A 12,596-nucleotide genomic window follows, 5' to 3' on the forward strand; every position below is an offset into this window, starting at 1 on the left:
TCCCTCTGCTCTTCCTTTTCCCCTGTTATCACTTCTCCCAGCTTATATTTCTTAAGTTCCCTTTTCTTCTCTCTATACCTTTGTAGAGAGAAAGCAGGAACAAGAAAAATCAGAAAAGGGAATACCGTAATGAATACGCACAGCCAATAAAGAAAAACATTAATGCTGACAGGTACATTCATAAAAGAATACTTAGTAAGAACCACAGAAAATGCACCTGTAATCATGAAAGGGATGAACAGAAAGTAATTTGGACAGCCACAAGCTACTTGGTTTCATTTGTACTTGAAGTACTACTAGTTTAGGTTTGACAAGAATGGGTATTTCAGTGTCATGCAGATAAGATATTTTGCCACTTTTTTGAACCTAAATAAAAGATTAACATATACACACTGTAGCAGAATGAAGCAATATATTTATTTGACTAAATGCAATCTGAGCTTCAAAGAAAACATTGCTAAATTTGTCAAATTAGGCTCACTACAAAAAGTGCCAGATAAGGAATGGCCTAAAGGTAACATTAAAAGTAAGGTTCTTAAAGTTCAGACTTCTGCTTACTTTTATTAACCACTGTATTAAAGCCATTACCGCAGTTATTCTGTAACAGAGAAACTGATTATGACACAAAGATAGAAACAATTATCAAATTATAGGATCAATTGAAATGTCAAAATGTAGGGAGAGCATAGGATGAGCTTGAGGACTGAAATGACTAAATGTGGACAAAGTTAAATGGTATGAAAAGAAAAGCCTTATGCTTCAAAATATGAGATTATTGATCAATTATAGGCATCACACAAGCCCCAAATAGGAAGAATATGGTTTCTTCAAGGTACATTCAACCCATGCATTCACAAGGAGAAGTAATACACCAGTAGGAACAAGCAAGGGTGCGCAAGGATTTACAAGGTGCAAAGCAGAATCCCTGCTACTCCTCCTCCGCGGTAGGAAGGGGGCAATAAAAAGGGATTCACTTCAAAGTCTCTCCAGTCACATGCTCTCAGCCACTTACCCTGCAACTCAGCAAAACCAAGACCTAAATAAGAAGTCACTCAGACACTGTGAAACAATCCATTCCTTTACACATTACGTCTTCAATGTCCACCTAGGTATATCCTTCCTGAAAAAGACCTGAAGACCTAGTGGAAACTACCTCTTGCTCTGAAGTGGAACAGCACCCAGTTGTTGATTAGCTGCAGTTTTGGCTTTTACCAAAACACCAGTAACAAACAATTGCCTTACAGCATATTTGTTTCACTGTGTTTATCATTAATAGTTTAATTACCTTTACAGAACATTAAAATATTAAAGTATTAACAACAGGTAGCACCTCACTACTGCCTTATTTCCTGTACATACCTGTAGAAATCATACTGCTCCACTACTGGAAAATAATCTTGAACATATGCTTCACTCTGTGTAAGATATATTGTCAAATCTGCTAAAATCTTCTGAACAGGGAGTGTTTTTGTGAAGGTAGTGATATTTGAACCAATTGATTCCAGCAAATTTTTGATATCTAAAAGAAAAAAAACCATATTGCACCATTACAGATTCATAGAAGAAATTTATATTCCACATATGCATTATAAAATGGTAATAAGCCATTTGCCACATGTAACAAGCAAGCCATGAAGACAAGCGTGAGGAAGAGACAAGCAGGCAACAAAAACTTCAAAGTAACACAATGGCATTTTAAAACACACACTTTTAGCATTCAGTTTAATGATGAAAGATGTAGATGTCAAGCCAGAATTCTCTTTCCTTTTGTTATAAGGAATGTGTCACTTTCTATCTAGCCAGCTTATATGTTGCTTTTCATGCAATATTGCAAAAGGTAACACTAAGCAAGATAATTAGCCACTAAGTTTAAGAAGGAGAAGATCAATATCTATTTAAAACTCCATCCCTTGGGAATACAACACTGTGGAAGAAATTAGACTGCTTATATTGAGAATCTATACCAGTTATTTTCAATCTTATTAAAAAAGATCACTTAAATTCATTCCGATGAGTTAGCAACACTCTTCAGATAATGACCACTTAAAGCCATTTTTCCCCTCAAATTATGTACAAACATGCTATCTTATACTTACACACTACTTAGATACACGAAGACATGATTAGTTCACTTATTACACATCACCTATTTGTAAAATGCAGTTTCTGTTCACTCTTGCCCTTCTTTCAGCTTGGAATATAGTTGAAACAGCAGGATGTATAACTATAGGCTGCTATTTGGTAGTAGGCAACACCTTCCTCTTTCTCAAACAAGAACTGAGCAAGTTTCTGGATGTTTGTTTTGTTGTTTACTTTTCTAAATTCAACCAGGTACCAAAACACTCTTCTTTTAAAAGTTTACAAATAAATGCATTTTTTTTTGCTGTAAACCTATTTTTTCATTTGCTTTGTAACTCAAACTCAGTTTTTATAAAAAAAAACCACCTTGACAACTTATAAATAGATTAATTAAGATGGCTTGTCTGTGTTCAGGCATATCAGCAGATACTGAAAATTGAGTAAATCTGCACTAGATATCCTAATGAAATGCATAACATCAATTTTAGAACACTGGCTCATTTTAGGGAAGTTCACACAGCATGCTATGCTTGTATACATACTGTGTTTCAATTTGCCTGGGAGGGAAAAAAAAAAAAAAGAAAAAGAAAAACTTACAAGGAACAGCTGTTAATATAATGCAGAACGGGTCCACAGTGCAAGAACAAAAGTTAAAACAGGTTAGTATACATACACTATACTACATTTTATTCAAATGTCAGGTGTCCAGGTATTGTCAAAGAATAACAGTGTAAAGCCCAAGTAACAAAACAACTAAGATAGACGTTTAAATTATCCTTCAGGTGTATTTTTACCTCCCCTTTGCCATTCACTACATTTTAACACAGCAGCAGGCAGGTTCAGTTTTTAACATCACACTACTAAACACATCATAGGCACGTTGGTCAAGGAAAATTAGCTTTTCAACCAAATAAAGATAAAGTGTGCAGTTGTGATCCCAAAATTTCTCATTACTTGAGCAGTAAACCCCCTATCAAATAAAACTCCTCCATAAAATACCATATGGCCTATTTTTAGATTTAATTTTGTGTCTTCACTACTACACGGTTGCTTTCTATGAGTTTTTTTGTGGCACCAAATTAAAAAAAAATTGTTAACTTCTACATTGCCATTTTTAATTATCTTTAGCCCAGAAAATATACTATCAATAAAAGAAAACAAGAACATCAGTAAGTGATACAAAACCATCAATATTAAACAATCAAAGTGAAAACATCGTTTGTCCTCACCTGATAAAATGTTCCTGGTTTGATTCACCACTAAATCTGGAGTATCATTAAATGCTGCATAACCCTAAGAATAAAAGTTGAAAAAATTATAAGAAATTTCTATTGTCAAATTACTTGCATTTTTTTTCTTTTATAGAAGGAGTAACAGTATACACATGCTAAAATGTATGTGTCAATACTATGAAAAATATATTTTTATCACTGCACATTAGAAAAGGTCAAAGCAAAACAGGAACTCAAGTATATTTCAGATTCAGTTTGCTCTCTGGGATATTCCTTGAAAAAAAAAATTTAGAAAATCTAGATTGAAATATACATGCATCAGTCACAATAATCTCAAACTTTATAGTACTGTTACCTGTCAGATCTAACTCACGTAAAACTGAGAATACACACGTGAAGACTCACTAAGTAGAAGGACTTACCGCATACCGAACACCTCCTCTCTGCAAGCCTGTGCCTTCCTAACCTGAAATGCATGTCACACAACCATGGAATCCAACTGCCACTAAAGACACTGCAACGCTTTCTTCAGTGAGAAGGGGAAAGCAAGGGTCTAAACCAGGGGAACCAAGCTCAGTAGCTCAACCGGACTGAAAGCAGCAGCCACTGCAGCAGATGCTTGAAGTCTTACTTCTTGCAGGCATGGTCACTTCAGAAGCAGGCAGAGGTCTAACCTACACACAGCCTATGGTTTCAGAAAGCGCCTTCCATTCCTCACGAACATTTTCTGATTGCTAGATTTTTAAACTGCTCAAGCTAAGCCATTTTTTTTCTAGATGAAAATCATCGTGTTTTGTGGATAGTCTTGCAAGAATACTATTAGTAATTCCATTAGGTCCATTGCACCAGATTTAATAACAAATATACACATAAAGAATTTGAAAGGCATATTTCAAAATAGCTGGAATACAATAAAATTAATTAGGACAGCATGGATTTTTTCTTTAATTTGAACCAAAAGATATAGAACATGCTAGTGGATCCATATTTCTGCTTTTTTGTTTTTTAATGATTGTCTTTTCAGGCAGACAATTAGCAATACTTCTTAATCTGTAGTATCCTGGAGACAAAAAGCACTACATTCATACTTTCAAATATTAAATCTTGGCCAAACAATGGAATAAGGAGAGATACCCGCCATGAGGCAGGATGAGGTGGGAAAAAGACAATTCTGCTTGAAAAAGTCAAAGGAAAAAAACAAGTGATACACAAGTACCCCGGTTTAATTAACAGTTTACAAGCCTGCCAAGAAACATACCTTTTGAACCAGACTAGAAAGGTCTGTTTTTAGAACATCATTGACCTTCGCAAGCTGTGAACTCACTCCTGGCAACTAGGAAGCAAAAAGCATTCTTGAGTCACATCGAAGTAGTAGTCTTGCTAATTTACTAAATATTTCAAAGGCAGGAGAGAGGGTAAATAAACTGGAAAGATGTTTTGTAGTAGATTCTTTCTAGCAAACTTGTACAAAAGCAAAGCTTAATCTCAGCATTTTTGCAAGGGCAGATTACTTCACTGCCTGGGCACTGCAAGCACTTTAATGTAGCTGCTTGACACACATTTTATTCTTTCCTACACAGATGAAAACAGTGACTGGAATTACCCAGAAACACAATAAGGAAAGGTGACTTATCTCACAAGTGACAGCACTCACTGAGCCATTAAGTTGCAGAGATACTGCTGGGCTTATTCAAGGCAATCACACTGTAAGAATCTGAAAAATATTCTCTTACCCCACTAAAATTGGCATTGATGTTCAACTGATGTAATGAATTCCTGATGATATTGCAAGTGGAGGCAGCCTGAGCTGCAGAGCATGCAGAATCATTGAGGGTGTTGCTTAGATGCATTTTAACATCTGTCAAGTTTGCATGAAGCCTCTCTGTTCCCTCCTGCAAAACCTCTACAGAGACACTCACATTTTCTAGTGCTTCCTTTGTTTCTCTGATGGCTGCAAAGATGTGAAGTTTAAAAAAAAAAAACAAAACACTTTAATTAGAAACCAGTCTATAGATACAGTTATGAAGAGAAAGAGCACATGTAAATGCTATGACATTCTCAACAACACTGATTTAAATAACCCTGCTTCCCCTCCAGAAAAACCCTCTAGCACAGAATATGTATTTATGGCGCACAAAAATACACAAGTTATGCCTTCCTACAAACAAATTAATGTGCTCAGGCTACTTTTATTGAGATTCTATCCATCTCCCAGATTACTCTTTTCTACCCTTTCCCTACCTCTCCTTACTCAAGTGGTTTCAGTAAAGAACTTTAACACTTGGTCATTAGGTATCAAAAGAAAGCCCATGTCCACAAAACTGTATTTTCAGTATTTTTTTATAATCCAACTCACAAATTATGTAGCTGCAAGAAAGGGAAAGAGACTATGTTGCATCAGTCAAGCATCATGAGTGCGCAATGCTGTCTGGCTTTAGGTTTCATCCCAATCACACCAAACAAACCACTGATCAGATGTTTAATAGACAAAAAACCCACACAGATACAACTAAAAATACACAAGTCACAAAAATAAAGTGCACTTCACACAACACAAGGTTTTATCATGTTTTTTTACCTTTGATAGCCCTTTCCACTTTGACTTCAAGACAAGTAAGAGAAATAAAGCAAAAAAGGAGAATGATGACGAGTGAATGAAAAAGAATTCATGGATAGAAAAACCAGAGTGACTCAAGTTCATGGGTGTCTTTCACTTTGTGCTATTAGCTGTACCTGATTTTCTCTATAAACAGTACCTAATTCCTTATACAGAAAATGTAATAAAAGAGTACTTTCTTTAAATGGAGACAGAACTAGGCATGAGCAATGCTTAACTCAAAGAGACTGAAGAAATGATGGTTAGCAAAGCTTGGGAGTGTACAGGATGAGGCCATTGTATGTCTAAGACTAACCTGCAAAGACCTATGGACAGCTCTTAAAGCACAGCTTTCCTAATCTCCCTTATATTCAATGGAAAGGAACAACAAGCTGGAGCAGGGAATTTGGATTTCATCTCTCTTCAATGATGCTGAAACTAGGTATCAACAATACCACATAAATCTTGGTTTAGTTTATAAATGTATTTATACATTTTAAAATATCTGAAGTCTTCAGTTTAAAAGAAACATTGAGGCACGTAGAAAAATGGTAAGTTGAACCATGTTACTGCATAAAGCCATCCCATACTGCGCACTAGAAAGATGATGCCTGTTTTACCACAGCAACAGAACATTAATACAATGATATGTACATCTTTACCTCCTGCCATTGTCAGAGCTGCATCAAGTGCAGGGCGTACTTCTTTTCCCAGCTGTTCTTGAACTCTATTTCCAAGCAAGGGTCCTACATCTATATGTGTGGACAGATAAAAATACCCATTACACACTAGTTCAATTTAAACAACCTCTTAGTATAGGCGCTGTCAGACTCTTAAGTTAAAGTATACCTATAAGATTAAAATTTCTCTAAGTCCTGACAGCGAGAACTTAATGACAGAAGATAACGCAGGTACACAGTTCTCCTTTAGCTAGCTATAGGCCTGTAAATTAAAGCAGTGAATCAAAATGTGACTGAGAACATTCACTAGCACATAACTATATAGGTAAAGACACAACACTTCTCCAAAATATGTGGTTTATTGCATTTACTACTTTTTTGGAAACAGGTATTTTTTTTCACCATCTATCTCAAAAGAGGTCTGGACAGCAATGTTGTGTCATACTCTTTCACTACACACCGTTTTCATAGTGCAAGAGAATCTAGAAAATGGATTATTTTCCTTTCTCCTGTTCCTCATGTACCCAGCAATGTCAAGGTCACCCACAGCCCAGACCTGTCAGCCATCTCCGCTGAAATCCCGTAAGCGTGTCAGGCACCTGTCTCCGGTCCCTGACCCCTCGTGCAGTGCACCTGGCACCCCTGCTCAGGGCTGGTTTCGCGCTTACCCTACAGCTATCCCCACCTCCAAACAGACAGACGCTGAGCAGAGTTCGGTGAAGCATTTTAATGTAACATATCCTTTAGGTAGTTTCTGGGTCCCCTCCATTTGCAGATCACGGTAAACAGCTTTTTGAGTGTTTTGTTCTTGATGAGATGGGAATACTGCATGCTACAGAAGCATCCATTACTGTCAACACTGCCAGGTCTGGCTTGGGATGAGAATTTTTATCAAGCAGAAAACACTTCTCAGCATTTCCTTAGGGTGGGCAAACTGAACTCATCTACACTTCTCTCCAAATTTATGGTACTGATTCCCTTAGAATGAATTTTTTTGCCCCCAGGTGTCACATACTTAATTCTGGTATTTCAAGAAAATAAAAGCTATCTTTATTTATTGATGAGCACTCTCATCACAAATCCAGTTCGTTTTCTGTTAACATATTAAATTAGCATTGAGAACAAGTAAATATTTAATTTGAAATTTCAGTTTGGAGCGCCTGGTAAGCTACAAGCTAGCACTTGAAATGCAGGTGTCAATTCATTATTATTATAGACTTAAAGATGACACACACCTTTTAGACAAGAGTGTTTCTGCCCAGAATTAAGTTGCAAGACTATTGTTGCTCCTTGTTTCACAAGAACATTCAATGTGCATTAGTAGCCTCACAGAGACAAGACATACTGACCCTGGGTCATGCCAAGCTGGCTGCATTGAGGACTACCTTAAAAATACATTTTAAACCTAGACAGAAGCATGGATTCTGGGTAAAATAAATCAGTTTAGGATAAGTGGCATGCTGCCACATTTGCATAGTTTGATCCCAGCAACAATCCTTGGTTTTTTGGTATTTCTGTATTTCACTTCAGTCTGAAATGCAGATCTGAACACATTTATCAACACCTGCTAAGAAGACATCTTGAATTATAATCTGCACTGTATTTGGTCAGCCCTTTCTGTTATCTGTTTTGGAAAGCAATGCTTAAATTAAAAACAAAAGTCAGTCATTTGGTTGTTTCTGTTTACTGAGATCTTTAAAAGATAACGCCTCGCACTTTAACTGTGCTGAAGGGGAAAGGGCAGCTGTTGTATTTCAATTTTATCTCCTGCTCTTCAACTGCTCATTCTGAAATGGCAAATACGTTAAGCAGCTTTAGAAAGAAGATAAGCTTATACCTCAACTTCTAGCTGAGTAGAGGACAAAGGTGTAACAACAAAAATAAACAAATACAGAGCTCTCTCACTCACTGGAACCATCAAAACAGCTGGCAGCTCTGTTCCTTGACATTTGGCTCCACATTAAAAACCAGGGAACAATATTCTGAAAAAGCCTTGAATATTAGTGGTTATTGAACTATAAAAAGGAAAATAAAATACTAGCCTGACTTATGGTATACAGTATTTAAGAAAATACTTCTATTTCAGGAAATAATATGCATTATACCAGCTCCAAGACATTTTATGTGAAATTAATTTCAGGTTTTAGTCTCATTTACCACTGACAACAGCACTTGTTTGAAAACCATATTCTCATAAAGAAAATTTCATTTTGCATTATGAGCTATTGACATCATCTTATTCAAGTCTTTAAATACACATTGCTAACCCTCTTTAAATCAAAGTACTTACTATTTAGGTCAGAGAGTGCTTTATCCTTAGTTGTGTTGTACTGGCTCACCAAGTAGTCAATTTGCTGAAAAGAAGATGATAAAATAACTATTAAAACAACTGGAAAAAAGTTATGCTTTTAAATAATGAGTCAAACTGCCTCTTTGAAGCAATCAAAACACTTGTGCAAACCCCCAAAATCCTGGCACTCTACTGTTTTCAGTTAACTAAGTATTTAAAAAACTTCCTTGGCAGAACTGCATGTAATAAAAGATGTGTTTATTTGGGAAAACTACTTAACTAGAACATCACTGGAGTAAATGATTCCACTGAAAAGTGTTAAGTAGCAGGAACTCTGGCCTTATGAAGGCCTCAAGTCAGTCAGGCCAATAAGGTTTTGCACATCATCATCTCTGTTATTTGATTTTCTAGTGGCATTAGCTCCTCCTTCGTGAAGAGACATGCGCAAGACGACAGGGTGGTAATTTGGAAACGATTGACCACCAGACTGGCTTGTACCTGGGCAGCCCCTCAGAGCTTCTCTTTCGGAAAGGAGCTGGCTGCTCTGACTTAATGCAAATGGTTTTCCTTAACCCCAGGTAGGTTTGGCCCAGTCACAACCTGAGCTCTACCAAGACACCATTAAAACCTGGTTACCAGTGGATGCGGAGTTTGGACAAAAGGCTACCAAAGAGCCATCCCAAGTGGAAATCTTACCATACTAGTTTTGAAAAGACATTAACCACCTTTACTGATTTCTGCACATTTAAAATGGTGCATTACGAATCCTACCCCAACTGAGCTTAAGTAATGTAAAAGTTAACACACTTGACAAATGGGTTTCCGAGTTTAAATGTGACTCAAATGTGTACCAAAGCGTATCTGGCTTGCAGTCTCAAACTTTCTGTTGAGTAACGAAAAAAACCCGAACAGACAAAAAACCACCCTCAAACCAACATATTGATCATACAGCACTGGATGTAATTAAATGATAAAGTATGAGGCAGAGCTCATTTTTCTAAAAAAAAAAGTGGAAAAAAAACCCCAAAACAACAAACCTGAGAATCGCTTACTAAAGGCAGCTGCAGGTATATTTTTTGTTTATTTCTTTTGTCTTCCTAGGCTAACCTAAGGACTAAAATGTTGCAGAGCTACAGGTTTTGCATTGTCTCCAGCAATGTCACAGACAAAAGGCGATTCTGTGTAACTAATAGTGTTATCGCTCAATACTCGGTCTGCAAATCTTCTATGACATGGACACTTAACATGTGACTTCTTTTTATAAATCCTCTTATATGCTGTATACCTCATACTGATGAGTCAAGGACACCAGTTAGGATTTCAGAGCTTTATAGCCAAATAGTTGTATTCTACAACTTTTTCAAGAAGCTGACATCCTTCTCCTATCCTCAAGAAATTCTTACAAACATGTGTGTATACATGATACTCACGTACCTTCTCTGACAAAATTACTTAAAAGATATAACTGGTGACTGCATCATTAAGTAGCAAGTGTAAAAAGAAAAATAATGCTGCCTAGAAACTAAAAACCTGCTACCTAAGTGAGACTTTGAGGAACCCCTGGCACAAGTGTTCAAATCCTGACACTTAAATTCAGTAATTCAGGTGTTTATTAACTTTTTTAGCTAGTGTCTGTGGTTTTTTTACCTATTAAGATAGTTAGTTCTACATAACAGATTTTCTGTTCCGACATTTCTTGTCATCGCTCAATGTACTGCGAAGGGGAGTCTAGTGGTTTCTGAATGCAACTGGATTGCATCTTTCTGTGCCTGAGTCAGTTCCAAACTGACAAAAAGGCACTCTGCTTCAAGAAAGAAATTGTTGGCATGGTGTCCACTTCCTGCCACATATGTTCATCACCAGACTGTCACAACACCATGAGCAAATGATTAATTCTATAGGGAACAACTCCAGCTAGGGAAACATTTAAAGGCACCACCCAGATGTCTCCTGTTTGAGAACAGCCCAGAGTTACTGTGACTGTGATGCTACCACACTCACGGATCCCTCCTGTTTCCAATTTATCAGTCACATGGAAGTAAAACAGATTAATTAAATGTAATTAATTAAAATTAATGAAAGCCAAGGTAATAGGACTGTCGGGCTTTTTTTTCCCTCCTAATCCATTAAGAATTGACATTTGTACATGGCAAAGTTTAAAATCTTCCTTACTAGCATTTCCCCCCCCATGCAAAAAAGATACGTAGAGGGCTCCTTTCCAGACTCTAAGGAAAGCTTGAGAGTGGAAAGAAAAGAATCTTTCCTGTTTATTATGGCACAGTATGACCCTGGTTTAAAGAAAAAACAGTAAAAATACTTGTGGAAAAGAAGTTACTGTAGCTCAGTCCCAGAGCACATAACAAGTCCAAAATACAAGGAAACAGGAAAGAGAAACACAGAATCCACATTCTCATGAAAAACCTTCTTTCCCTTTTTTGTATGTATTCCTTTTAAAAACATATTTTTTCCAAACGATTCACCTTCTGCTAGCAACCTGCAGTAGTTCTGCAGAAGGAAGAGGGCCTACAAGCACCATCGCACCATACTCCAGGAGTACAGCTCAGAAGTTGCTCAAAGAATACTGATCCATCAGGATAACTCCCAAACGTTTACTGCTGTCTTACCTTGCATCATTTGTTCTACTTTGTGAGACTGACATATAAAGAATAAACAAAATACAAAAAAGTAATTTATGCCAAACAAACAACTATGTTCTGCAATATTTCTTTCTTACACTTCTTCCCTCCCACTCCCCATAAAGATAAAAATTCTTTACCGCTGGAGTGTCGTTAAGGAAAATTTTCAGATCTTTAAAGTTACTGTTAACCAGTTTCTTTGCTCCTCGGACTTGGTTAGTTAAATGCTGGTTGGCAGCATAAGCACAGAGCACTCCAACACTATAAAAAATACAGGTAATTATTATTGTAAACGACCATTCTGACATAAAATAGATACAAAAAATTACAGCTAAAAAAGGTCAACTTTATCACAATAAACACTTCCATAAATTCACACATTCTCTTTTTCTTTCTGCAAGTTCTCACTACTCATTCAAAAAACAGAAAGGAGAAAGCAATGTTAACCTGAAGTCTTCAGAAGTTACTAAAGCACAACTACTTATCCATTTGCATTGATACTGTCAGAAGATGTATATAGCCCAGGTAAATTGTACCAGACTTAGAAACGTTAGGCTTTTTTACAAGTATTATTAACCTTGACACAGCTACCAGCAAACGTGCATAAGTTAACAGTGAAAAGAAATATTTTACATTTGAAAATGTCAGCAACATTTACTGCTAATGGCCCAATTTATTTACATAATTACAAGGATCTTTTAAAAGCACACGAATAGTCCCTGTTAACACTAAAATAATATATAGGCATTTCCTGATACTAAGCCAAAAGGTAGCGAGTTAGACTTCCAGTCAGCACTGCTGCTGATTTTCTATTTGATCATACCCCACTGTAAAATTCTAATTACAATATGACAGATCTGCACAAACAGTAAGTAAAAAGGCAATTAGAAGTCCCGTGAGAGGCTTCAAAAGCTGTCTTAGCATATATCACCCTTACGTTTCTTTGTTTAGTTTAGATGTAAAATAGACTTAAACAGAAGGATGACAAGCACTTGACAAGCAGACTCCAATGACTAACTCTTCAATACAGTTTCTTGATGATGCTTATAGAAAGTGGTGGAAACTTCAGTAGATGACCTGATA

The 12,596-nt window shown here is 36.6% G+C and overlaps 1 protein-coding gene across 20 annotated transcripts in view; it reads right to left on the reverse strand.

Moving 5' to 3' along the window:
• Nucleotides 1-12,596, reverse strand: part of PROM1 (prominin 1) — a 70,175-nt gene that overhangs the window by 17,528 nt on the left and 40,051 nt on the right. For 11 of the 20 annotated variants that reach the window (XM_055797162.1, XM_055797161.1, XM_055797158.1 and 8 more), the window contains 8 exons: nucleotides 11,654-11,774; nucleotides 8,878-8,941; nucleotides 6,570-6,659; nucleotides 5,890-5,913; nucleotides 5,045-5,262; nucleotides 4,570-4,644; nucleotides 3,309-3,372; nucleotides 1,360-1,519 (listed from right to left, as the gene is read on the reverse strand). In XM_055797162.1, coding sequence (XP_055653137.1) covers nucleotides 1,360-1,519; nucleotides 3,309-3,372; nucleotides 4,570-4,644; nucleotides 5,045-5,262; nucleotides 5,890-5,913; nucleotides 6,570-6,659; nucleotides 8,878-8,941; nucleotides 11,654-11,774 — 816 coding nt within the window. The remainder of the gene's footprint in view (nucleotides 1-1,359; nucleotides 1,520-3,308; nucleotides 3,373-4,569; nucleotides 4,645-5,044; nucleotides 5,263-5,889; nucleotides 5,914-6,569; nucleotides 6,660-8,877; nucleotides 8,942-11,653; nucleotides 11,775-12,596) is intronic. The other 9 variants (XM_055797169.1, XM_055797168.1, XM_055797175.1 and 6 more) reach the window with 1 other exon arrangement.

The sequence above is a fragment of the Falco peregrinus genome, chromosome 2 (assembly GCF_023634155.1).
Source record: "Falco peregrinus isolate bFalPer1 chromosome 2, bFalPer1.pri, whole genome shotgun sequence".
NCBI lineage: Eukaryota > Metazoa > Chordata > Aves > Falconiformes > Falconidae > Falco > Falco peregrinus.